General features: G+C 38.4%; 1 protein-coding gene across 1 annotated transcript; it reads left to right on the forward strand.

The window, feature by feature from the left end:
- The first annotated feature begins 1,775 nt into the window (after nucleotides 1–1,775).
- Nucleotides 1,776–23,378, forward strand: ACRBP (acrosin binding protein). The gene is given in 11 exon segments (XM_032213113.1): nucleotides 1,776–1,788; nucleotides 3,224–3,436; nucleotides 6,453–6,547; nucleotides 12,245–12,711; nucleotides 18,500–18,632; nucleotides 18,879–19,057; nucleotides 19,164–19,234; nucleotides 19,237–19,302; nucleotides 19,305–19,324; nucleotides 19,412–19,498; nucleotides 23,265–23,378. Coding segments are annotated over 11 exon segments (1,458 nt in total).
- The last annotated feature ends 2,574 nt before the right edge of the window (nucleotides 23,379–25,952 follow it).

Here is a 25,952-nt window from a genome sequence, read left to right on the forward strand (position 1 = left end):
TATCTTGAGTGATTTTCACTTTCGAGACGATGGTGGCGTGATTGATCTGATTATCAGCTGTTAATTCTTCTGCTTCAAAATATCAGTTTGCCATTTAAGCACTTCAGGTTGTTAAATTGTTTCTCCCAACATGGAAAAGGGGATAGAATAAAAGAAGGAGCAATTAGTGGAAGGGAAAAAGTAAGTAGTAAGCTGGATGAATAAGTAGGGTATTTCATAAGATTGAGTTAAATGACTTTTATACTTGAAAGAACTGCCTGAATAAATTATATATTTTGCCTCCATCCATACCAATGAGTCAGATATCTACATTTCATCATTTATTTTCAGAAACTCAATATTATTGAGTTACAATTTCTACTAAAAATACAACAATAGTAAATAAAACAGCAGGATTACAAAAAGTTCCTAAGGGGATTGTGGGAGAATGTTTTGGGGGTATCTAAATTAAAATGAAAAGAATTGTGAGGTCTATCACTGGTTAAAAATAATTCTATAGCCATCAATGCTTCTGAAGATAGGAGCAATTGAGAGAAGACAAATGATAGCTAAAATGTATCAGAACTGGGTGATAAGTGGGCGATCAAAATACATTCAGTGGTTAGTGGTATTGATCGAAAGGAAAATGGAGTTTTATTATAGGACCTTGAAGTGATGCAACTATCTAGAATGCCCTCTTCTGATATCTCCACAATAATATTATGAGGAACACAAAAACCTGGCAATTGTTTCCATAGATGAAGGTGTCTTGAATTTGGACTCTGATCCTAGCCTACCACAAATCCTGATTGAATTTGTATCCAATTATATAGTTTTATATATAACACTTTCCTTGCACATTCATAGATCCAACGTTGCTTTGCGGTCATAGTATTTGAGTTCAGCAGCCCTATAAATCCATTAAATCAATACATAAATTCCCTAATCACTGCACTAGACTGATGTTTAATCAGTTTCCTACTTAAATGCATACCTTTTGGGATGGGAGAAGTCAATCTTGATTTCTGGCAACTGCCTAGGACAGGTCCCTGCAGAGTGGCTTGTCCTTATTTCTAAGAGAGTGATAGGCATATGGTCACTGAGTAGGATTTGACCCTGTAGTAGGACTAGAACATGCAGTCTCCCATTTCAATCCAGGTGCTTCCCAAAGGTAAACAAGATATAATAAAAGACAATCTTCCAGAACTGGATTATCTTACAGTAAAGTATGAAACTCACAATGGTTCAGTCTATTGTCTTAAACATTGATTATGTTTTCTACAGTACATTCCTTTGGATCTTTCTGCCTTCAACTTTCTCATTCTGCTGATTTAGGAAAACTTAATATCTGACAAATCAATATTGCATTGCATCCTTTGCATTAACATGAAGCATAATAGACAAGTTTTTCTCAAATGAATCAAGAGTGAATCTTGTGGAATTTTCATTCATTTCACAATAAAGTTTTCAATAGGCTGTATCTACCGTCTGTCTGCCTACCATATTCTGATTTTTAACAGCAGCCAAAGGCCAGGAACATAGAAAAATCTCTTGCTTTACAATATGGTGACTGCTGTTTATTCCCTATATGCCTTAGGGTCCATTTCCTACCAGCATTTTTAACCTACCTAGAAGATTCTTGTTTCTCCTGCAATAGCTTCAACTGTGAGGTCATTGTGTTCTCATTCTAAAAGTGTCTGGTCTTGTTAGCCTTTGAAATGGGGTGTATTGGTGAGAAGTGGAGAAGTCTAACATGAAAGAAGCAAAATGCCAGTCCTGAGGTTCAGGACCTCACCATGGGCCTTTCTGGTGGGTGAGTGGCTGACTTACCTGTATGATGAGAAACTATTCAAACTACTTTTCTATCAAATTTGGTTTAATCCATAACTGCCATTTTACCTGCCGGTCTTCTCTATACTTTACCCCATGGTCTCTAGCCAACAGTTCTTGCCAATATGGAATGAAACAAAAGTCCCAGAGACTCTTGAATATTGATTTATTTCTTCTCATATATTGGGCCATCACAAAGCCCAGAAATGTGAAATCCTTAATAATAGCAAAGATGCTGCAAAAGCTTGGAAGCTGAACTTTCACATTTTGGTGAAAAATAAGCTTTCCACTTTAATTTGACATGTATTAACATTGCTGACAATGTTTTTTCCCCCCCTGTGTTTTGAGAAGTTTTTAAAGCTGGGAAGTGTGTGGGATGGGAAGATAAAATCTGAACTGGCATTGCTTCCTTTTGCTCTTAAAGTCTTGTATGTGCATATTAGCAAAAAATTTCCCCCTTCGCTTTTGCTTTATACATGGCGAAACATTATTTCTTCACATTGCATTTAGAGGGGGGGAAATGATTTTTAAAAATATTTCACTTTTAACTGAATTTATCCTGTCTATTTTGGGATTTCAAAGAATCAAATCAGAATACATGCTCCTTAAACAAATGGAAGAAATTCTTTTAAATGACTTTAAAATATCCACACATTTTACAATCATATTTGAACAAAAGACCATCTTATATTTAAATCTAGAAAAACCTTCAAGAGAAGAAAATAATATATCTTAGGGAAACTGATATCTCTTTATTTCAAGGAAATCTAAAAGTGATGCTATTCCATTTGCATTACAAAATACCAGATTTAATTTGTTTTGGAATTTCAAGTATTGTAACATGTGAATGCACAATAATACTCCATGCACATTTATTCAGCATACACCCCATTTTCTTCAAGAAAAATGAGCATAGAAGACAATTTACATGTCTTACTCTTAACCTTTTCCACTGTACAAGGCCTTTTAGAATTGAGAAAGATCGCTTCTAAAGGAAATGTCAGGCTCCTAGGAAGTTTTGTTTCTCACCAGAGTCCCAAGATCAATTTCTGAGAGCCTGATGCATATATAAACCCAAAATTAAACATTTCTTAGACTGGTAATTTACCTTTTGAGTATCAGAATTTATTTAAATTCTAAGTTTTGTCATAAATCCATTTCAATCTCCAAACTTTTATTTCAGTGGTATAGTTTGGAGGGAGGAGAATATTTTTTGTTACTGGAAGTCTAAGCTTGTTAGACTGTTGTATCAGTAGACCAGTTTATTTTCTGCTCATCAGTTTTGTTGAAATATTGGAAGTTGATGCCAATGCTCTTCAGAGTTTATTGATATTAATAAAATTGAGGTAGCATTGCTCTGTCCTGTTGTTTCACCTAATTAATATTTTTCCTTTCTTGTGCTGTTTTCCTTCAGGATTCCCAATCTTTTTGACACCAGCAATCCAAAGTTCCTTGTCCTCAAACCCAGGCAGCCCGCTCACGGATGATGAATATAAGGTCTTTTTCTCTTCCTTGAGTCCCACATGGAAGGCAAGCCTGGTGTGTCAGATCCGCCGTACCAAAGGTTGCCATGATTCTAAAATAATAGAGCTGGATCAGTTTGAGAATCATGGCCAGATCCCAGAGGGTACGTGGTACACACTTCAGATTTCTTCCAGCACACTTTTGTGGTGAGAGTTGCTGGTAGCACTTGATTTCCCATACATAGCTAGTTTTTCATAACCTGCAGTTAAAAAATTCTTAATTTAACCCTATGTGTTTGCTGTAGTAATAATCTTCCACTTTTTGAAAACATGGATCCATTTTTATCCCGTTCTGCACAGCATGGGACACAAATTTGATTTGGTCAACATTCCTTCCTCTTTGCTCTTCGTTGTGACGTATCCACACTGAAGACATACTGAGAGTTTACAGATGCCAATCCTTTTATTTATTTAATTTCATTTTAAAATGAAAACCTAAAGCATTGAGATTATCTTTACCATTATGATATCTAGGCTGATATTCATAGTTTTACCATAATTGACTAGTCTATATCTTTGTATATATAAAGACTATATAGTGACGTGTCAGCTAATTTAGTGTGATCCGTGGGCTTGCATTTTATGCAGGCCTAGAACTCTCTTCAGTAAGGAACATGGTGGCTCAGTCTATGACGCTGAGCTTGTCGATCAGAAAGGTTGGCGGTTCGAATCCCTAGTGCTGCGTAACAGAGTGAGCTCCTGTTACTTGTCCCAGTTTCTGCCAACCTAGCAGTTCAAAAGCATGTAAAAATACAAGTAGAAAAATAGGTGAGAAGGTAACAGTATTCCGTGTGCCTTCGGCATTTAGTCATGCCGCCACATGACCATGGAGACATCTTCGGACAGCGCTGACTCTTCAGCTTTGAAACGGAGATGTGCGCCACCCACTAGAGTTGGGAATGACTAGCACATATGTGCGAGGGGAACCTTTACCTTTACCTTAGAACTTTTCACCTTCCAAGACACTACCAGGCTGTGAATCAACAAGAATTCAGAAGTCTTTCCATGAAAAGAAAATAACTTAACAGTATCTCTCCCCCTTTTTCCCATTAACCATGCATTTGTTTGCATCTATATGTCTATAGACAAAACCCCTCTTTAAAGGTAGAAGATGATAGCAAGGGAAGAGATGAGTTGCTAAAAGAGTGCAAAGGCCCCAGATGTGATTGCTCTGTTACAAGAGGGCAGTAAACTTAAGTTCAAAATCCTGAATCATTGTGACGGTGGCAGTGCAAGTACTAAACTTCATTCAATAGCTTCCCTAAATGGAGTGGTAACAGTCAAATATCAACTACAATAAGACAGTTATAAATGCCAGAGAAGACAGCCTTGTGAACACTAATCCTCTATGGAATTGGGGGAAGAAAAGACTGAAGATTGACTGCTGGTGCTGTATCTGCTGTAGTTTCAGACAGAAATTAAATGCTAAAGCTGAGCAATAATGCTGGAAACAGGAAGCGCAGTAAGAAGGCTCTCCAATGAAAAATGGACAGCCGAACAGCATCAGGAAATAAACAGTCGGTTTTCTTTGATGCCTAGAAGGGCTGAGGAAACGCCACATTAGAAATGAAATTAGTTTTACTTCTCAAATGAGCCACTAGAGGGGGGTTTCGGGCAGTGGGTTACATATAATTGGATTTACATTCATTTCTTTTCAATAGAGCACTTAGGAATTGCAGTTCTATAGGGAAGAATAAAGGTTCAATACAAAGGAAAATTAGCCTCTGTACTAGTTTAGTTTAGTGTAGTTTAGTTTAGTTTATTGTCATTGCACCTCATACAATGAAATTTAATGTCATCTTCGGTGTACATTATAACTATAAAAAAACACAAGCACACATTCTATACAATTAAATTGAAAACTCTGATATTGCATTAATATTGCACTATACAGTAGAATTTAATATGGTTACTGCCCTGGGATAGAAGCTGTTTTTCAGCCTATTTATCCTTGTTTTTATTATCCTGTACTGTCTGCCAGATGGTAATAGTTTTTAAAAAAGGGGGATGCCCAAGATGAGATGGATCTTTAAGAATGTTTTGAACTTTCTTAAGGCAGCGGGAGCTATAAAGCTCTTCCATAGAGCTCATTCCTAGTAGTTGTCAGGATGATCGTTGTGACTAACTATATAGAACTCTTTTCTCAAATGTAAAATAGATAGACTTTGTAATCAATTTATATTATCCGTGGATACTACTTTCATTAGATCAAACTGGCTACTACCCGGAGGAGGGCCTTCTCTGTGGCAGCTCCAGCCCTCTGGAATGAACTCCCCGCAGAGATTCGGACCCTCACCTCTCTCCAGGCCTTCCGAAAAGCCGTTAAAACCTGGCTGTGTCGGCAGGCCTGGGGTTGATGAGTTCCCTTCCCCGCTTGATCTGTGTGGCTGTTGGTCATTTTTATATCCCTGTATTTGTAGTTTTGTGTTTCCTTTCCCCCTTTGGGTTTGTGCGCCGCCCTGAGTCCCGCTGGGAATAGGGCGGCATATAAATAAAATGAAACCTAAAAACCTAAAAAACATTGACCCAACTGAATCCCTAACACTAGCTGAGATATAATGGCCCTAAGGAGAGGCGAAGGTGCTATAAAAAAGCTGGAGATTTTTATGCATGGGGGAGGGGGTTCTTGGAAATCAGTGTATGTATGTATCTCTGCATACTTATACTAGCAACAACAACAGCACTTCCAGAAGTGTGATTCTTTCTTGATGTCACATTCAAAGCCAAAATATTGCCATATAGGACAAAGAAGGGCTATGGAGCTGCTACCAAGAAGATGATCTGGGAAAGTGTTGTATAAATTAGCTTGTGCTTATTCTTTTACTTAGGCACCCTAACTAATTTTTGAAATGTATCTGTTGATTTTTCTTTTCATTTCCTACTTTGGAATTCAGGTTGCTGTTTGCCTGCAATGCTGTAATGCACGTTGGCATTCTTAGTACCTTGCATTTGGAAATAAAATGTAATGCTATGTTAGAACATTTTATATTGTGACACTTCTAATTGGGTTAAGGAACCAATTATGAAGTTTTCTCCTTCAGAACGTATTGGATAGATTAAACTTTCACTGCCCATTGATGTTAACGAACATAGCTGTTCTCTTCCACCTTCTGCTTCCAGGTCCTATCTGTGCTGAACTTCCCCAAACCCCACGTTTTGAGACTTTTTGTGTTTTTGCACAGTTTCGATGCTTAAACCAGAAGTTCTACACCAAGGTAAGAACAAGAACATATCTTACAGCCATTTTATAGGGGTCAGTCCCTTTGTAGCTAGTGACTTGGCTAAAATGAAGAGAGTACAGGGATGAGATTTGAAAGTGTCGTCAAGGACACCCATGATGGTATGTTGGAAAGACTTTGGGAGACAAGAGAAAGACCAGCAACCTAGGCAACCATCTGATAAGAAGCAGCTCAGTTTGCAGATGGGGAAAAAGTTGGTAAGTGTATCAGAAGAGTCTCTCCCCAGTTTTTCCAGTGATAAAAAGAAAGAAAAGGAGAAATATTTTCAGTCTTGCAAGATTCTATTTAATGTAACCTTACAATAAAAATAGTGGCGATTCTCCTGGTTGTGCTTCATGTCTGAGTAACATGAAGGACTAACATCAATCTTACAAGACTGAAAGTATTTCTCCTCTTCTTTTAGTCACTGGAATATCCCTTCTGAAGTGCTTCCATTCATTCCCCCCTGCTCCCAAGGGCATTCCCACCTGCCATCACATCACCTCATAACTTACTTTCTCATAAGGACCATTATTGCTTGATGATCCGTCCAAAAGTATAATCAGTTCCAAAAGAAGAGTTGAGATAAGTAAGCACTCAGAGGGCATCAACTAAAATGCAAGTGGCAAATAGTCACAAAGACAAGCAAAAAAAATGTCTAAAACAAACTGGGATGAAAAGTGTGCTTAGCAGAATTTATCCATAAGGGTTGCTACACAAAGCTTTTCGTAAACAGCCTTCAGTGTGGAACTAGGCTAAGACCAATAATTTCTCCTCCTCCTCCTCCTCTTCCTTCCTCTTCTTCAAAAAGCCCAAGACTCTCTAACTATGCTCTAGAACAGTGGTAGTCAACCTGGTCCCTACTGCCCACTAGTGGGCGTTCCAACTTTCATGGTGGGCAGTACAGGTTTTGTCCGATACTGAAGCACTTTCCTTTTTAAAATGTAATTGATTTCCCTACTTTATAAATCACCATTACTGTGGAACTGGTGGGCGGTTAGAACTTTTTACTACTAACAGAGATACAAAAGTGGGCGGTAGGTATAAAAAGGTTGACTACCCCTGCTCTAGAAGATGTTTCTTACCTTGAAAAAAGAAGCAATGATGACGTTTTTTTGGGGGGGGCAACTTTCTGTTTTGAGGAGACAGGGCCATTTTACATAAGGCATTCATACAAAGTGATAGGCCAGAATTCTCCATCTAGGATTTATTTATTTTATTTAAAATCTTTTAAGCCTATTTTAGGTCTTAAATCGCCTTTCCAAACTGGGTATATCCTACCAGTTTGAACCAACTTACATACAGTAATTACCTAATTCGAAGGACCACTGCTGAGAAATTGAGAATCAGAGTTGAAATTCAAATATTTATAAGAAAACATCGGAAAGCTTGATTTATCATTGTTAGTGTAGATTAAGTCTAGGGGCGGGAATCCATTAGGCCACTAGCAGTTAGTTTAGTTAGTTGTTTGTAGATTGTATTGGTGGATTCAATAAATAACAAATGCAAAGACCAGGGTTTTTTTTTTAAAAAAGAACTATATTCTTGTTTATAAATATTGCTGTCAAACAAATAAGTTGTTAAAATATATGCATGAGGAACATAACATCTTGAAGTTTCATCAGCCAAACTTGAAATATTTGGACATCCTGACTCAAGGGCATGCTATGCTGTCAAAAGAAACTAAATACTAATAGGTAATAGATGTGTGCATGTATGTAATATAGTAATGAATTTATGATTTTGAAACGTCTCCATTTGCATGTAAAATATATCCCTGTTTGGGGAAAGAGATTCAACAATCTTAATATTACTGCCCATTCCCTCCTTTCTTTATCTTATTATTTTGCCTCTTTTCTGTCCCTCTGCCTGGTGAACTCTTCTTTAACAACAAGTAGACTTTCAAATTCTTTTGTTCAAGAGTCCATATTTGTCTTTTGTTCTTCAGATCCTTGTTGGATCTCGCTTTGTGCTCCAGGTTCTGCTCTGTCCCATTGCTTCCTTTTTAAACAAAGTCCTTGAGGACTGCCTCATAGCTGAGTTTATACTAGTCTTTTGACTCACATCAGGCAGTAAATTTAATATGATGAGTATTTGTAGAATCTAGGCATTTCTGGTGGAAAGATTGTGGCTTGATTAGTGTATGCCTTCATTGTTTCACAATAGGATTATTGCAATTGTCTCCTGGCAGGTGTTTGATTCCTCTCTCCATCTTCTAATCTAAGTTTAGAATAGTACCATTCAGATATTTCCCCCCTCTATGCTCATGTCTTATTACACCTCAGGGCTCTCCCCAGTAATCCAGCCAGAGCCCAATTTAAAGTCTATGCCCAATCTAGGATATCCACTTATTGTCCACTCACATAGTGTTTAGTAGGTCTGTGTTGTACTTTGGAGATAACACAGGACTTTGCAATACTACCTGACATTATGGGGTGGGTCAATGTCAAAGCACTTGCCTCCTTCGAGAACCACCTAAACTCTCTTTCTGGAGCCATACTCCTTAAGGCAGAGCTGTTGGAGAATTCTGGGAGTTGAAGTCCACAAGTCTTAAAGTTGCCAAGTTTGAAGACCTCTGCCTTAAGGAAACATACTCAATACTTTGAGGTTCTAAGTGTTTAACTCAGTATCTAAGAATTCCCTTTTGAAGAATTCCCACACTAGGAACATGGGACCATTAGTTGCCCTCCCCAGGCAGCCCTTACCAAATATAACCAGAGATATCACAGAGATACTTCCATTAGATCAATCCTGAAGGTACCCCTGACTTTTATTTATTCTATTTCTCATTCTTCCACTCTCTCGCTGCTTTCTTTCAGCATAACCATAGCCTCCCTCATACATCCAGATTATGCTGTTGTAAATATTCAGAACCAGACCAGAATTAATCATTCGCTTCTCTATTAAAAATTCAACTCATTTCCATAAAGATATCTACTGCTGTCTCTGCTTGAAGCTCAGCAATTGATTATCATATGTAGCTACAGAAGAGAAAAGACAAGGAAAAGGATGGAAAAGGAAGATGGAATGGGAAACAGCAAAAAGAAAGACCCTTAAATTCTTTCTGAATTAGTTCAATTGGAAATAAACATCTCATCTATGACTTATCTATTCAGTGATAGTTAAATGAAGTAGGAAATAGGTTGGCAGGAGGGAAATCAGAGGCACCAGGAAATGAACTAAGTGGATCTTCTCCAGTCCCCTTAGCAGTGTCTTCTCTCTTTTTAAAACCCTTAGAGTGGATTACACTTCTCCACTCAACAGTTTCTCCTTCTACTTGTTTCTTTACCCATATCCTGTATGGAGTCAAACCCCTTGAATGTCCTATTTATTTTTTCTAACTGTCTTAACTCATGGCAAATTAAATAGTCACACCTCCCACATTTCTTTTTTTTATTATTTCAAATGTTTTATTCATTTTCATTTTCAATTTTGTACATTCACTTATATACTGAATATTTGCAATAATAATAATATAATAATAAAAAAAAACCCAACCTAAACACAACTCATCATAAACCCAATCTGTCGCTTTCATACACCCCTTCTTCTCACCCCTCCAACTTTCCTTTCTCCCTCCAACAATCACCCCTCCTACTTCCCTTTCCCCTCCTATCTTCCTTTCTCGCCTTCCTCACCCTCCTTCCCCTCTCATCCTCCTTACATTCCCCTCTTCCTCCCTCCTTACTTCTCCCTCTTCTTTTCCTCTACTTCTCACTTTGGTGCATTTCTCTATTCATTAATCTATTCAGTTACTAAAAATTGCGCTAAAAAGAAAAGAGAAGGAAAAAAAAAGAAAAAGAAAAAGAAAAAAAAAGAGAAAAAGAAAAAGAACACATTTCTTGACAGTTATGAGTCAGTGTTCTTCCAACTTCTGTGACTCTTTGTGGTTAGCTAAGAATATTCAGAAACTGGGGGTTCAAACTTCGTTAGTCTTATTATTTGCAAATCTGATAAGAAACGGAAGGTGAAGGGTTTGAGAGAGCAAAAACTATCTAGGGGAATGGAAAGGTGTCTTGTGTTCTTGAAAATGACACTAAGATGAAGTATAGATTCAAGTATCAGCATAGCTTCAATGCTTTCATTGTAATCATGGCATCTATGGTAAAAATAGCTTTCTTGGGATTATGAAAACTATTAGTACTAATATTCAGAGCTCCCTGATCACAATTTCCCAGTATTTAACTACTTTTCTTTACAATTTTATTTGTCTCTTATGTTCCTCCAATTACGATATATCTGCCTCTCTATGTCTGCAGGGTGACAATCTCCAAGTTCTGGGCTTTCAAGAACCAGCTGTCTTTCTCACTATGAAGCCCTGAGGTCTTTAAAAGGGGTTTAAAGGCTTTTGTATTTATTGATTATTGGTTTAGTATAGCCCTGGTTATCCCATTCTGCTCCATTCATCCTGGCAGAAAGATAATTACTAGGAGTGTTAGGAATTACATCTGAGGTGTCACATTTGCCACTAGCCAGATTTGTAGGAAGGACATAGTTTATGTGGTTCATCTTAAAGACAGACGTTGCCAAGCTCTAGAGACAGATGAGGAGGCTTCTTATTGAGTTTGTTTTCCAGGGCAGATAGCTACGTCCAGTAATACAGGATTAATTGAAAGAAATAGAAGCATATCTGAAAATGGTCAAGCATCATGTTATTAACCAAGACCAAAGTCCCTGTATTGGAAATATCTATGTACCTCTTCTAACTAAGAGGGAGAAAGTTATTGAAAACAATGGGCTTATTAAACCCATTATATTAATTAATGTCAATTTATTTATTCTTAAATTAAATTTTACGTGAAATTTTGTATTTGCCCCACTACTACTCAGCTCTTTTTCTTGCCTAGGTCCCTTTTCAATCACATGGTATTCTACAGTCATGCTTTGATTCTCTTAAAGTTGCACAATCCAGCTATATGGATTCACCTGAATTCTGAAAACCTCAAGTGGGTTTAAATCACAACAATTTCTCAATTGCATTCCATTTGATGAATTGTGAGTGAAGATGATGGAGAGAGTATATCAATCAAGTAGAGATTTTTGGCTTATCTCTTTGAAGGAAATGGAGATCAGCTCTTCCTCATTCTTTCTTCTATTTTTAATGTAGTTCAGAGCTCTTTCCCATTCCTAATTCTTCTGGCTTTGTTCATCTGCTAATGCAGGAGTCCCAAACTTGGCAACTTTAAGACTTGTGAACTTCAACTCCCAGAATTCTCAAGCCAGCAGATCTTGAGTCTTAAAGTTGCCAAGTTTGAAGACCTCTGTGCTAAGGAAAGAACAGATATGCTGTTCATATTCTTTAAGGCTATGTGGAATTCAAGAAGCCTAATGACAGGAATAGGTTGCTTTACATAACAAGGGAATGCTTAGATCTTTGTAGAAAAGTACAAAGTTATATACAGTACCTTTGTCCTTGTGTGCCACCTTCCTTTCGGCCAATGAGGTGTGGGAAGCCTACTTCCAATGACAGGTGCTGGAAACAACAAGGGAAATGACCTTTAGGTCAATGATAGTGTGTGAAGAGAAATAGCAACAAATAATGTAATTAGGCATCCTTATTGGAGAGAATATCAAACTAGACTATATTGTAGGAGTGGAGACATCTGTATCCTGGGAAGGAGTGTAAATGAGATTCTGTTGTATACTAAAGTTACATTTCCCCAATTCTCCCCCACCCTTTTTTTCCCTGGTTAGCGGATCCTGTGTCCTAAGCTGCCAGTCCTTGAAGAGTCTGACTTTCTCCCTACAGCCCCAAGTGAGAATCATGCCTTAGCCCCTACTGAGGTTTCTCCACTAACTCTTGAAGACCGCCTCCGCTCCAATATTGACTCCATCTTGAAATACTCCTTTGCAGTCTCAGGACAAGAGCCCATGCTGAAGAAAAAATTCCATGTTTCACACAGTAATCCGGAAGCCCCAAAGCTACCTGAATGGTCAACTGGTTTACATGCCGACATGAGCACCTTTCCTCCTGAGACGTTCACCTTATTTCTCAAAAATGCTGAAGTCACAGAAGAGGCCACAAACCAACATCTCTTTGAAGACATCCACCATCTGATTGGTGAAGCATTGTCATTGGAAAATAACCTGAAGGAAAAGAGTATGAAAGAGATGACAGACAAAAATCTAGGTCTGAATAGTGAAAAAGACATCTCAGGAAGGTAATGGCCAAATCCAGCTTGGAAACAAATATATGTATATAGCTCTGCTATTTCATTTGAAGGAGAAATGACAAGCTTGTGCTAATCTGCTTTATCAATATGCTGAAATGTATCTTTGGCTTAATATGATATAGCTCCACTATTTTTATAAAGTGCCTTTATAGAAAGAATAATCAGATATGGAATTGAGCTTTGGTTGCTTAATTGCCAGTTTCCTTGTATTTGCTCTTCTCTCCAAAGTGAGAGAAGAGCTAGTCAGTTCGTATATATGCTGGTCTTGCTGTATTCGGGTCTTTTCCCATGTAAGATTGAGATGGTCTTGGCAACGTTTCGACGAGGTCTCACTCACCATCCTCAGGCTAGTGTTTTTGGCTTAAAGCGTGGTCGGAGCTGCCGTCTTCTATAAATCTTGTGGTGGGTGTGGAGTGCTGGCATTGTTTCAGTAAGTGGATTGATTGGCTGTGTGGCTGTATCATGATTAGTAGATTGGTGCTGATTGGTGCTGGCTGTGTGTCTGTTGTTGTTTGTGTTGTAATGGCCTGGGTGGTGGGTGGGGCTCGTTTGTTGACTAGGGCTGGTTTCCAGATGTCTGCCAGCCCTGGTCAACAAATGAGTCCCACGCGCCACCCAGGCCGTTACAACACAAAACAACAACGGACACGCAGCCAATCAATCCACTTACTGAAACAACGCCAGCACTCCACACCCACCCACCAAGATTTATAGAAAGACGGCAGCTTCGACCATACTTTAAGCCGAAAAGACCAGCCTGAGGATGGCGAGTGAGACCTCGCCGAAACGTTGCCAAGACAATCTCAATCTTACACGGGAAAAGACCCGAATACAAAAAGACAGCATACCTACACCTGTGAAAATCTACTATATATATATATATATAATTTTAAAAAAACACTATTTTGGTACATGGGATGTGGGAGAATGGGGAGACAGACCATGTTAGTGAAGTCTAGGCATAGACCAAGGTTGAGTTGTTCCCTGCATTATTGCTGGTTTGGTGTGCTCAAATATTTTTCGCGGGTGAACTGGCTTTGCTCGTGCGCACCTGCGCATTTCCTCATAAACAGGTATGCACATGCGCAGAACATAAAAAATGAAAACAAATTAAATTTGTGCAATGAAATTGTTCTGCGCATGCGCAGAACCAAAAATCAAGATGGTGGCACTGTACCACACGGTTTGGGGGTGTGGCAGGCCTGGGTTGCTGCTGGTTCCAGTGACCCAGGCTGCCAAACCACTACTGGTTCAACCGAACCGGTCCGAACCGGTAGGAACTACCACTGGTATATACCCAAAGTCGGACTGGCATTATTCCCACTGCAATGCTCCAATTGTCAAGGGGGACAGCAGCAAATCCAAGTGAGAAAGGTCATCACTTTGGCCATAACAATGGCAGTTGCAAATTAGGAAAACACCATGTGACACTGACTCACAGAACATATGCCTACAGGCAGAACACAGATTAGCAATCTGAACAGCAAAGTTTACTCTGGCATTATTTTGTGTTGATTCAAATATGATGGGAAGCTATGGGAAGTACTTTAGAAGAGTGACCCTGATCTAGACAAACAGGTAAGGAGTAGTTACAAAAAGAAGAAATGCTTAGTTATTATTCACTCTGAAAAAAGTATGTTTTGAGGAGAGTGACCTGATGCACCAGGTCCACGCAAAGCACCTTTTTATGGCCTTTTTATGACCTTCAAAACCCTGACTCCCAACTATGCAATTTTATGGTAAAGCTATAATTTGAAGCCATAAAATAAACTTGACAGATTTGAAAGAATGGAGTAACTTTAGATCTGTCCACGTGTTGTGCTAGCTAAAGACTAAGTGTGACCACTGGCTACCTAAGGTTTGTCAACTTTGGATTAAGGAATGACAGCCATAATGTGCCGAAAATCACTTCTGTGGTATGAAGAGGACCTTGGAATGGAAAAAGGTTCTGTGTACCCAGCATTATCACTCATTGCCAGTGGGTCCTTTTTACAGCTCCTCTTCATAAGATATAGTAGGGAAAAATCTCACCTGAAAGAATTGACCCAAAACAGTTGGTCAAAGCCTGTTCCTGTATTAGATAACAAAATGTACAATGCTACCCCAGGGTCATAGCAAGCAAAGCCAGGAACCATTCATGTCTCAAAATAATCAAAATAATAACAAAGGTTATCTTGTGGAATCAGGAGGGCCTCTCTTGTTGAAAGAGAAATCATAACACGTGGGCATTAACTTATCAAAGGCACAGATGACTGTAAATTACTTTTTCAAGTTATTGTAACTATGCAACTCTTCCTTTTTCTAGATGTAGGAAAGTCTGAATTCATTATCTTATCTTTGAGTTAATCAACATACTGAAGGAGAACTGACCTACATATCAAAGCCTTTCTAGACACAGGGAGGATAATATAAGTAAGAAATGTGGGTGTTGCAGTGTCATGAAGATTTGACATTGCTGTGTATGAGGTGTGAAGAACTACATTGCAAAGCAAATAGTGTTGCAACTACCATAACCGTCAAGAGTTCTATGCAGTTCACAGTTTATTGGGTATATCCATAATGCTGCTACATATTTTATTCATCCAATTCACTCCATTCTTAATTCTACAATACTACTACAACTCTTATTTAATCCCTCCCAAAAAAATTAAATGCTAGTATATAAGCATGGCCAAGACAGTGCATTTAATTTGGATCTTGCCATGAACTTGATGATAACACCTCAAGCCAACTTTAGAAGGGCAATAGGTTACGGCACAGGTGTCAAACTCACCACCTCACTTTGACGTTTCATGATGTTTTTCCCCTTCGTAGAGCTGGGATGGGGCGTGGCCTGTGCGTGATGCATCCGGCCCGCGGCCCGCCGGTTTGACACCCCTTGGTTAAGGCAAACCTGTCATCATGGATGAAAGTATATTGATACCACAAACAACACTGAATTTAAAATGTGGGATGCGCAAGAACCCAGGAGGGCAGGCATTCTCCAGGAAAGTATTCAGCCACAGAAACTCCTGTTACTGGCTGGGAGGTCAACAAATGGCAATCACATGACCAAGGGATGCAGCAACCATTGTAAATAGATGCCGGTTATCAAGCACCTAAATTTTGATCATGTGATCATGGGGATGCTATGGGGGTCGTAAGTGTGAGGAATAGTGGAAGTCACTCTCTTCAGTGCCATGGTAACTTGAATGGTCTCTAAGCAAATGGGTCTAAGTCAAAGACTACATTTAGTAGTTTGACAAAAACAATTATATAAATTTCTCAATGTTTTTCAATGTTTACACTTGAATGGGCATTTGGCTCTTTTAGCCAATGATCAGGGCCCTCTCAGTGTTCTGTCATATAGGATTTGACTGTATCCCATGCATGAAGTATCAATAACACTGGAGTGCTGGTGAAGGCATAGAGCAAGAAATCATGGCATCTTGACAATGGTATCTATAAGGTCTTCTTTACATCTGGATAAATGTTTTGAGTTTGAGGTAGAGGCATAACCTAAATCATGTAACTTATTGTCCTTGCTTCAATGTAGCATGAATTCACTATAACCATTTCTTCTTAGACCTTTGCCCGAAATGCAGCAGAAATAAATTTATTTACTTATATATATTCATTTATTACATTTCTGTGAATGAAAATGAAAAAAAAATGATTATTGATCCATTGATAATTGTGACTTTGTTATTGAGTTTCTCTAGATTATATTTGAGCAGCATTACAAAGATAATTCCATTTTTACAATCCCCCTCCACACACACTAGTTATTCTAAAGATTGGATACCCACCGGGGAAAACAAGGGAGCACCAATGGCGGTGAGGAAAGAAAAAAAAAATCCATTGTTCTGGTGGACACTGGATGAAGTCCTTTTGGGTAACTATTTACCGTGCAATCAGAAAGTATTCAGGCCCTCTTCACTTTTATCAATTTGTTATGCTGCAGCCTGATTCTACAGTTGTAAAATTCATTTTTTTCTCATTAATCTACACTCAATTGCCCCATAATGACAAAGTGAAAACAGAATTTAAAAATGTCTATAATTTATTAAAAAGTTAAAAAAAACTGAAATGTCACATTGGCATAAGTATTCAGACCCTTCACTCAATATACTTTGCTGAAGCAACTTTGGCAGCATTTACAGCCTCGAGTCTTTTGGGGTATGATGCGACAAACTTTGGACACCTAGATTGGAGGATTTTCTGCCATTCTTTCTTGCAAATCCTCTCAAGCTCAGTCAGGTTGGATGGCAAACCATCGGTGGACAGCTACTTTCAGGTCCCTCCAGAGATGTTCAATAGGGTTCAGTTACAGCTTTGCTGAGCTACTCTAGGACATTCACAGAGATGTCCCTAAGCCAGTCCTGTGTTGTCTTGGCTGTGTGCTTAGGATCATTGTCATGTTGGGAAGTGAACCTTTGGGCTCAGTCTGAGGTCCTGAGCACTGAGGGACAGGTTTTAATTAAGGGTATTCCTGTACTTTGCTCTATTCAGCTTTCCCTCAATCCTGACCAGTCTCCGTGTCCCTGCTGCTGAAAAACACCCCCATAATATGATGCTACCACCACCTTCGCTTCACGTTTCACTGTTGGGGTGATATTGGTCAGATGATGAGAGGTGCCTGGTTTCCTCCAGACATAATGTTTAGTACTGAGACAAAACAGTTCAATCTTGGTTTAATCAGACCAGATAATCTTATTCCTCACCTGAGAATCCTTCAGGTACTTTTTTGCAAACTCCAAGCAGACTTTCGTGTGTTTTACACTGAGGAGAAGCTTACATCTAGCCACTCTGCCATAAAGCTCAAATCAGTGGAGGGCTGCAGTGATGGTTGTCCTTCTGGAATTCTGTCCCATCTCCACACAGGAGCTCAGTCAGAGTGACCATTGGGTTCTTGTCCTCTCTCTTACTAAGACGCTTCTCCCCCAATTGCTCAGTTTGACCAGGCAACCAGTTTTTGGAAGAGTCCTGATTGTGTCAAACCTCTTCCATTTGAGAATTATGGAGGCCGCTGTGCTCTTAGTATCCTTCAGCAGAAATTTTATTGTAGCTTTCCCGAGATCTGTGCCTTGCACAGATGCCTGTTTCTGGGCTCTACAGGGAATTCCTTTGACCTCATGTCTTTTGCTCTGCTACAGTATGCACTGTCAGCTATGAGGCCTTCTGTAGAGAGATCTGTGCCTTTCCAAATCATGTCCAATCAATTTAATTTATCACAGGTCATCTCCAGTCAAGGTGTAGAAACATGGCAGCAGTGATCAAGAGAAATGGGAGGCACCTGAGCTAAATTGCAGGTGTTGTTGCAAAGGGTCTGAATACTTAGGCCAATGTGGTATTTCAGCTTTTCTTTTTAATTAATTTACAGACATTTCTAAAATTCTGTTTTCACTTTGTCATTATGGGTTACTGAGTGTAGATTAATGAGAAAAAATGAATTTCAACAACTTTAGAAGCAGGCTGCAGCATTCTCTGGTGTCATCTATGGGTAGTCTTGGATGTTTGTACCCCAGATTTGTTAGTCCTACAAGCTTTCTCAAATAAGAACAATTTAGTGATAAGTGAGAGTGGGGATGGGAGAATAAGGTGCCACTTTAGTGAATGCACTTTTGTCTTAAGACCCAGTTTTACTCCTAGCCACACATCAAACAGGCATTATTCTCTGAAACAGTAGGCATTACAGTTGCCCAGTAGGATGGCAGGTGGGGAGAGAGCAATAAAATTAAAAGAGTCTTTCTATTATTCCTCCATTATCTTGCTTCTTTCTCTTTTGCTATACCAGTCTTTTAGCTATTGACAAGGATGAAGCTCTGGTGATTCTCTGCTATGCAGTTCTTCAGGACATTTGCATATCCTCAGCTATTAGCAGGGCCTGGAAAGAAATAGAAAGAAAAACCTTTGGCTCTGAGGATTTGGTAAGATTCGCTGCTGATTACATAAGGTATCTCCCCTCCAGTAGAATTCAGCACTTGGCAGACATTTCCAGGGTCCACTATAAGCCTTATGCCACAACATTTATGTTGTTAGAATATACAGGTATTTGGGGACAGTTTCCCGACTAATTCATCCCAACAATGATTTGCCACATATTTAGGGAAGTAAGGCCTAAAGATTATTGCTAGAATTTGAGCTTTGTTTTGATTTTGTTCCCTGGTTACTAGGTGTGCGATAACCTTGGCCGGCATCATGCAGATCTATGTGCTGAATGTGCATTCTGCTCTCTAAAAACAGAGCAGTGTCAAGGGGCCTCTAATCTGAAACGCACCCACTGTAGTGAAGGCATCTTCACAAACTACATTAACCCTGGGATTCTGGCTCAGCATGGGCTATGAGCCTCGAGGTAAATTAACGGTTAGGTTGACAAGATATTGGAGAATCTTGCCTCTTTTACTATAGCTATATTTCCAAGTAGCCAATCCTCTATTTTCCCATTCTTATCATTAGAGTTCACCAAACCTGCAAGAATTTTATGGATTTGAAAGTTACGGTGGCATGCGGGCAGAGTACTGGTGTGGCCGCTTGCTGCTCATGGCTGTGATGATTATCGTGTGGCTCTTTGGCTGCAGTCAGAATATTCTTTCTTTCATGGAGAGACTTCCCAAACAAGGTGGGCATTCACGAAAGAACATTTTTTAGCACTTAGTTGTTTGTTCCTCTCATGTTTCCCACTTCTGTTTCATTTCATTCTTCTTAGATTTGTGACTCAACAGGAGTTCAACATCCAACTTATTGTGCATTCAAGAGCAATCAGTGCATGGAATACACCATCCAAAACAAGAAGGTGAGGACTTCCATCTTTTTATCCCACAGGCCATCAGTAAGCCTTCCTAAAGGAAGACAGCTTTCTCATTTCTAATAAAGACTTTAGACAATTTCTGCATTGTCATATACCTTTCCTGTGGAATGTTTTTAATAGCCAAGTTTAGAAGAAGAAGAAAGAAAGGTGGCACCTTTTCACTGGTTATAAAAAACTGAAAATCTCTGTCTTTGAAAAGTATCCTATTGTATGCTTACAATTCAGCAAAACTCCCTGATCTTTATAACTTTCTTTTAGTGCTAAGTACTTTCTTTCCCCTACTCTTAAATGGATAAAATATTTATTGCTTGTTAACTAGGAACTAAAGTAGAATAGAAATGATTTGTAATGAGTTTTTTCCCCCTCGGGTGGGTAGACTTAATTATTGCTTTCCTTTTAACAACCAAAATAACTCTATATGAAACTTCATTAGTTCATTCAAGAAAATTAGCAACTCTCTGTCACTTGTAATTTTCCCAATGAACTCATGTGGTCCTTTCTTCAGTCATCACTGATACTCCATGTTTGCTGATTTGGGTACAGTTAATAGTTTAAGTTGTGTTGCAAGAAATGTCCATTTGGATTCAGTTCTAAGTGGGGAAAAAGACACTGGATTCATGGAAGTTACTTGGAAAGAAGTTTTATTGATAGTGGACAGGACCACATGGTTTGAGGTTCTGGGGGGCGGGGGGCGGGAAGAGATGCTGAGAGTGCCTTGATTTTATGCCCTCTCTGGGCTTTTGAATTTGAGCTTGTATTCTGATTGGTTGTCAGATTCCCATTGGGCCATGCAGGGGCAACTCTGTAAGTTGTCCTGATTCCCAAGCTTGGTTGAGCCTTGATGGATGATGATGTAATGAAAGAGCTTTGGGATTCCTATTATGCCTCTGCCTGAAGGTGGTAGATCTTTGTTATGTAGAATAGATAGGCTCAGGCCCATCGACAAAGGGTGGGGGGCTGAGTTTCTGCCTCCCTTTTAGGGGAAATATTCTGCCCCTTTAATATTTCCTAGCATAGTTTATTTTCTAGGAGAGGTGTGGGTGCTAACTTCCTACAGTTGGAATTGAGTTTCATTAACATTAAATAGATTTTCACTTTAAGCCTACTTTGCCCTATTCTGTCTTTCTATATGTCTATAGAATATAGAAAAAGGGTTTTATACCTAACTTGATATATAATTTTGATAGGTTATGTTCCATCAAATCATTTTTACTACTAGCAACCATACATATTTTCTGATGATTAGCTATCCCACATCTGGTCTTTTAGGTATTCCAACAGTGTCATCCAGTGGTGGGTTTCAAAAAATTTTGGAACCTCTTCTGTAGGTGTGGCCTGCTTTCCGGGCCACTGGTGGAACCTCTTCTAACCTGTTCGGTAGATTGGACGAACCGGTTCTACCGAATAGGTGCGAACTGGTAGGAACCCACCTCTGGTGTCATCCTCACTTAGCTGAGTCTATCCATCTTAGAGTTGATTGTCTTCTTTCCTTCCACATTTTCCAGCATTAGAGGCTTTTTCCAGAGAGCCAGGTCTTTACATAATGTATGACTTTAAAGTCTTTCCAAAGTGGTGCACAAATGGAAAAAGTAAAACGTTGCATGGTAATTAAAAATATACACTACATTCAAGAAATGAAACACACATAAATGAAATCAAATATAAAAGCCAGCAAGTCCTGGCATCATAAAGTCAGATTAAGATAGTGTAAAAGCAGGAGGGGGTTTCATTTGGAGCATTATTGCAGAACTTGTGAGTAATCTAGAAATTTGCTGTGTTGAAAAAAAAGAATAGGGATGATAATGTTTGAAGATGCAATAGCTCCAAGCTCCAATATCTGATAGTGTTCCATATAGGAAAGGCTGATATTTAGGCAAAATATAGAGGTACCTTAGTACTTAACTGCTTTGAAACTCATCAAATTTCGTACTCAAAGCATTTTGAGGTAAAAATGTTATTTTAATACTCATAGCTTGTTTGGTACTCAATACACAAGGTAGAACTTGTCAGTGTCCACTGCCTTGTGACTCACTATATTTTATGGGGAAAATTTGTTTGGTACGCATTGTTTTTGGTACTCCTGCATCTCCCGGAACCACTTAATGACGATTACCAAGGTACTAATGTAAATGTCAAGCAAGAAAAGCAGGAGTGCAGTTGTTTAAAATGCCATGTTGGTTGAAAAACTTTTCTTGGATTTAAGCATGAAAACCAGCCAAATTAGTTCCAGACTTAATAATGTGAAAACAATAAGAGGGTATTTGAGAATCAATAATATATAAAAAATAAAATGGGTCAGCTTGGACTTCTACTAACTTAAAACTAATCCTTGTAAGATTCATATAAGCATAAAGAATGCAATAGGCTTTTGGAAGAAAATCCATTTTTTTCTTGACTGCCTTGTAATTAATATACTGTATATACGGTATATTAATATGTAATACACACAGACACACAGACACACACACACACATACACACATGCATTATAACTTGATTTTCAAATATTTTTTTAGTAGCTGTTCTTCTTCCAATGGGAATTTTTTCCATTTAAATATTTCTGGTTGGCACAAACAGACTCAGGCTCTCCAGTTCCCATCCAAGACCACTAGGTGACCCATGGGTCTGACTCAGTCAAAACAAAGTCTTCTTTGTAGGCTGTATCTCCAACATGATGTAGGCACATAATATACTGTATTTGAACATCTTCAATAAGACTTGCCTGTCCTTCTGCCCCCAATGCAGCTGTAAGGGTTTGAAAACTGGATAGTTGGGATATTGCAAAACAAAAATTTGTCTCTACCACCTGCTTTTTTCCCTAGGAATGCCTGGTTTGTGTAATTTGCCTATAATGCTCATGTTTTGTATATATACAAAATATGAGCATGTATTCATTTCCCCTAGTTTGTTTATTTTTTTCCCTTTCCTCTCCTCCTCTCCCCTCTTCCTTCCCTTCTGCTCCCTTTTTGAAAGGGTGTAGAACAGATTATATGTATGTGTACAAGAATAGCTGTAGTCAGCCCTTTTACAAAAGCAGCGTTTTAAAGAGGAATGTGTTATTTTGCCTTCTGGGCATTTACGATATTTCTCATAATCAGTGGTTAGGTTCAAACATTATACTAAACTTCAATGTAGTTTCTCTGATATGGGCACAGCTTCTTGGGCAAGTCAGGAATTGGGGTTTGGTCGTTACAGTTAAGAATTTAGCTCAGTGTATTATCCCTTGTAACTTGTTTAACAATTTGGATTTAGTATGAAGTACAAACTAAGCTGCAGTATGTTTTTGGCAAAATTACTTGTTTTTTTATTTTAAAATTTGCTTTTTGGAAAACAGGACTATTTATTAATTGTCAGATCTATGATTTTGCAATAAGTCAGAGAATATATCTCCAAATTCTTAATGTACCTGTGGCCAAAATAAGGGAAAGACTCTTTTCTTTTAAAACAGGGAAAGAAGTACAGAACAACACAGCATTTTTTCTTTTATTCACTGCTAAGCCTTTTAGGCTTTCTGAAATTTATTTCCAGTCAATCATTTACTGTGGTCCTCAATGGCATTTTTTCCCAGTTCTTTTTTTTTAATCAGAATTTTCAGTTTCTGAGACTGCCCTTTTTTATGTCCCCATCTTGTTTATCTTGACAGGGCCATTATAGGGATAGTATCACTTTGAAGATATAACGATTTTTCAGAACAGATGAATTCATCGCTAACTCTTTTCCCCCCCCTAAATTCTTTCTATCTCCACTCTCAGGTATTGCGGATTGGCTGCCTAAAAGATCAGCTGTATCATGAGCTAAGCAGTGAGGAAGGAGAGGTTGAAGTGCTGCTCTGGAGCCAGAAATTCTTGAATTTTACAGAAGGGTGAATGAAATAACAGAATGAAGTAGTTTATTTTTTTTTAAGGGAAAGGGCCAAAAGAGACTTATGCACAAACATATATGCATATATAAGCCACTGTTTTACAACTCTCAATTTAAAGATGTTTAAATATAGTCTCTGTATTTAAGTACTACAGTGGTACCCTTTTATTTCACTCTGGAAGCTCCTCCTACTAAATCCATCTCATACATTTTGTCCTGCTAATGTTTCTCAACAATGTTTTTTTTACCAAATCTTCCTGGTTGAGTTAGGGTTAGAGCAAATGGAAGATTGAAACTTGGATAGGAAGAAGGATAAATGATAAAAAGCATGAACTGGCAAATGAAGTGAAATTAAGAAATATGTATCTGTAAGAGAAAGAAGGAGAACATAACAGATCTGCATGACGGTGATTTGAACTTATGGAGGGAAGTGAAGATACAGAATTAATTATAAATAAAAGGACTAAAATGTATGCCTGACTATACGAATTGATGTCATTTAAATTGGCATGGGTAAATGAAAAAAATGTGTTTATTGATCACCGATGCATATTATATTCCTGTAAATAGTGATAATGAAAGTATTAGAGATGAATTTGGTAGCACTGTCTATTATTCAGAAGGAATGTGTCCTAGAAGAACAGGATTGCGTTAGGTGACTTAAATGTACATGAAAGAAAAGTTTTAAAAACTACAGTGAAAGTTTTCATGAAAATAAGTACTAGATACTTGGTGAAAAGTATTAGAAGATAACCTACCAGCAGAATAAACAAAATGAGGACATAAAGTAAAATGTGAAACTGATTGAAACAGAGGAAAAAGAATTATGTTACAAAGTGTCTTAGAAGTGTGTAAAAAAACCTATGATTTTTTAAAAAGGTTTGGTGGAATGGTGATGTGAAAGACGTTATGGATGATAAAATGTATGTAAGAAATAATTACAAAAAATTAAGATGAAAATTATCTAATGGGTAATGAAATTGTATGACAGCACATCTCAGAATTTGAAACACTTGGAATATTGCATCCATTTCTGATCACCATGATGCTGAGACTCTAGAAACACTGCAGAGAAGAGCAACAAAAATGATTAGGGGACTGGAGGATAAATATGAAGAACGGTTGGTATGTCTAGTTTAATGAAAAGATAGCAGTCTTCCAATATTTGAGAGGCTGTCACAAAGAAGAGGGAGACAAGCTATTCTCCAATACACCTCAGGGCTGACAAGAAGTAACAGATGGAAGCCTATCAAAGAAAAATCCAACATGGAAGTAAGGAGAAATTTCCTGACAGTGAGAAGAATTAATCAGTGAAATGACTTGCCTTCATAAAAACCTCACTGGAAGTTTTTAATAAGAAACTGGACAACCATTTGTCCGGAATGATATAGGGTCTCCTACTTGAGCAGCAGGTGGGACTAGAACAGTGTTTCTCAACCTTGGCAACTTGAAGATGTCCGGACTTCAACTCCCAGAATTCCCCAGCCAGCTAATGCTGGCTGGGGAATTCTGGGAGTTGAAGTCCGGACATCTTCAAGTTGCCAAGGTTGAGAAACACTGGACTAGAAGACCTCCAAGGTCCCTTCCAACTCTGTTATTTTGTTCTGTTCTGATTTACTGAGAGGCCCTTTTTCTCAGTTTGCATGGACTGCCCTTTCTCGGGTGTTGCATAATCCCACAAAAAGACACTTTTGGTTTGAAATGTCCCCAACATATGTTACATATAGTATGTTCCAAATTACACTTTTCTTTCTATGGAAGGGGATTAAAAGAGTTGAACAAGCACTTTTTGTAAAGTGAACAAAATTAAAAATAAAGATTGGAGAATTGAATTTGGATGTGGTAGGAATAGTTTAAGATGGAAATAAAATATATGTGAGAATAAATGGAAGGCTTAGTAGATAGCAATAGCAATAGCACTTAGACTTATATACTGCTTTACAGACCTCTCTAAGTGGTTTACAGAATAAGCATATTGCCCCCAACAATCCAGATCCTCATTTTACCCACCTTGGAAAGATGGAAGGCTGAGTCAACCTTGAACCTGGTGAGATTTGAATTGCCAAATTGCAGTCAGCAAGCAGTCAGCAGAAGTAGCCTGCAGTACTGCCCTCTAACCACTGTGCCACCATGGCTCATGGTACCATTCTGAGCTGGGAGTAAGACAAGACTGTATAATCCTCCATGGTTGTTTAATGTATTTATTGATTTATGTATAAGGAATGTTTGTGGTGTTAGAGATGTATTGGCTGTGGATAAGATTGCAGTACATTTTTATATATAGATACTACTATGTTGTTAAGAATCAGAATAATTTGTGGGGAAGCTTCAGTAGATTGCATGCATGATAGAAAGAGAAGCTGATTACATTCCATCAAGTCATTTTCAACCCCTAGTGATCACATAGACTTTCTCCATGACAATCTATTCCTGACCTATTCTTTCAAGTCTCCCAACTACGGTATATACCCATTGCCACTGCAACCATCCACCTTGCTGCTGGTCGTTCTCTTATTTTCTTTCCTTCTATCTTTCCCAGCATTACCCCTTTTTCCAGAGAACCAGGTCTTTGCATAATA

The sequence above is a fragment of the Thamnophis elegans genome, chromosome 3 (assembly GCF_009769535.1).
Source record: "Thamnophis elegans isolate rThaEle1 chromosome 3, rThaEle1.pri, whole genome shotgun sequence".
NCBI classification, from domain to species: Eukaryota; Metazoa; Chordata; class Lepidosauria; order Squamata; family Colubridae; genus Thamnophis; species Thamnophis elegans.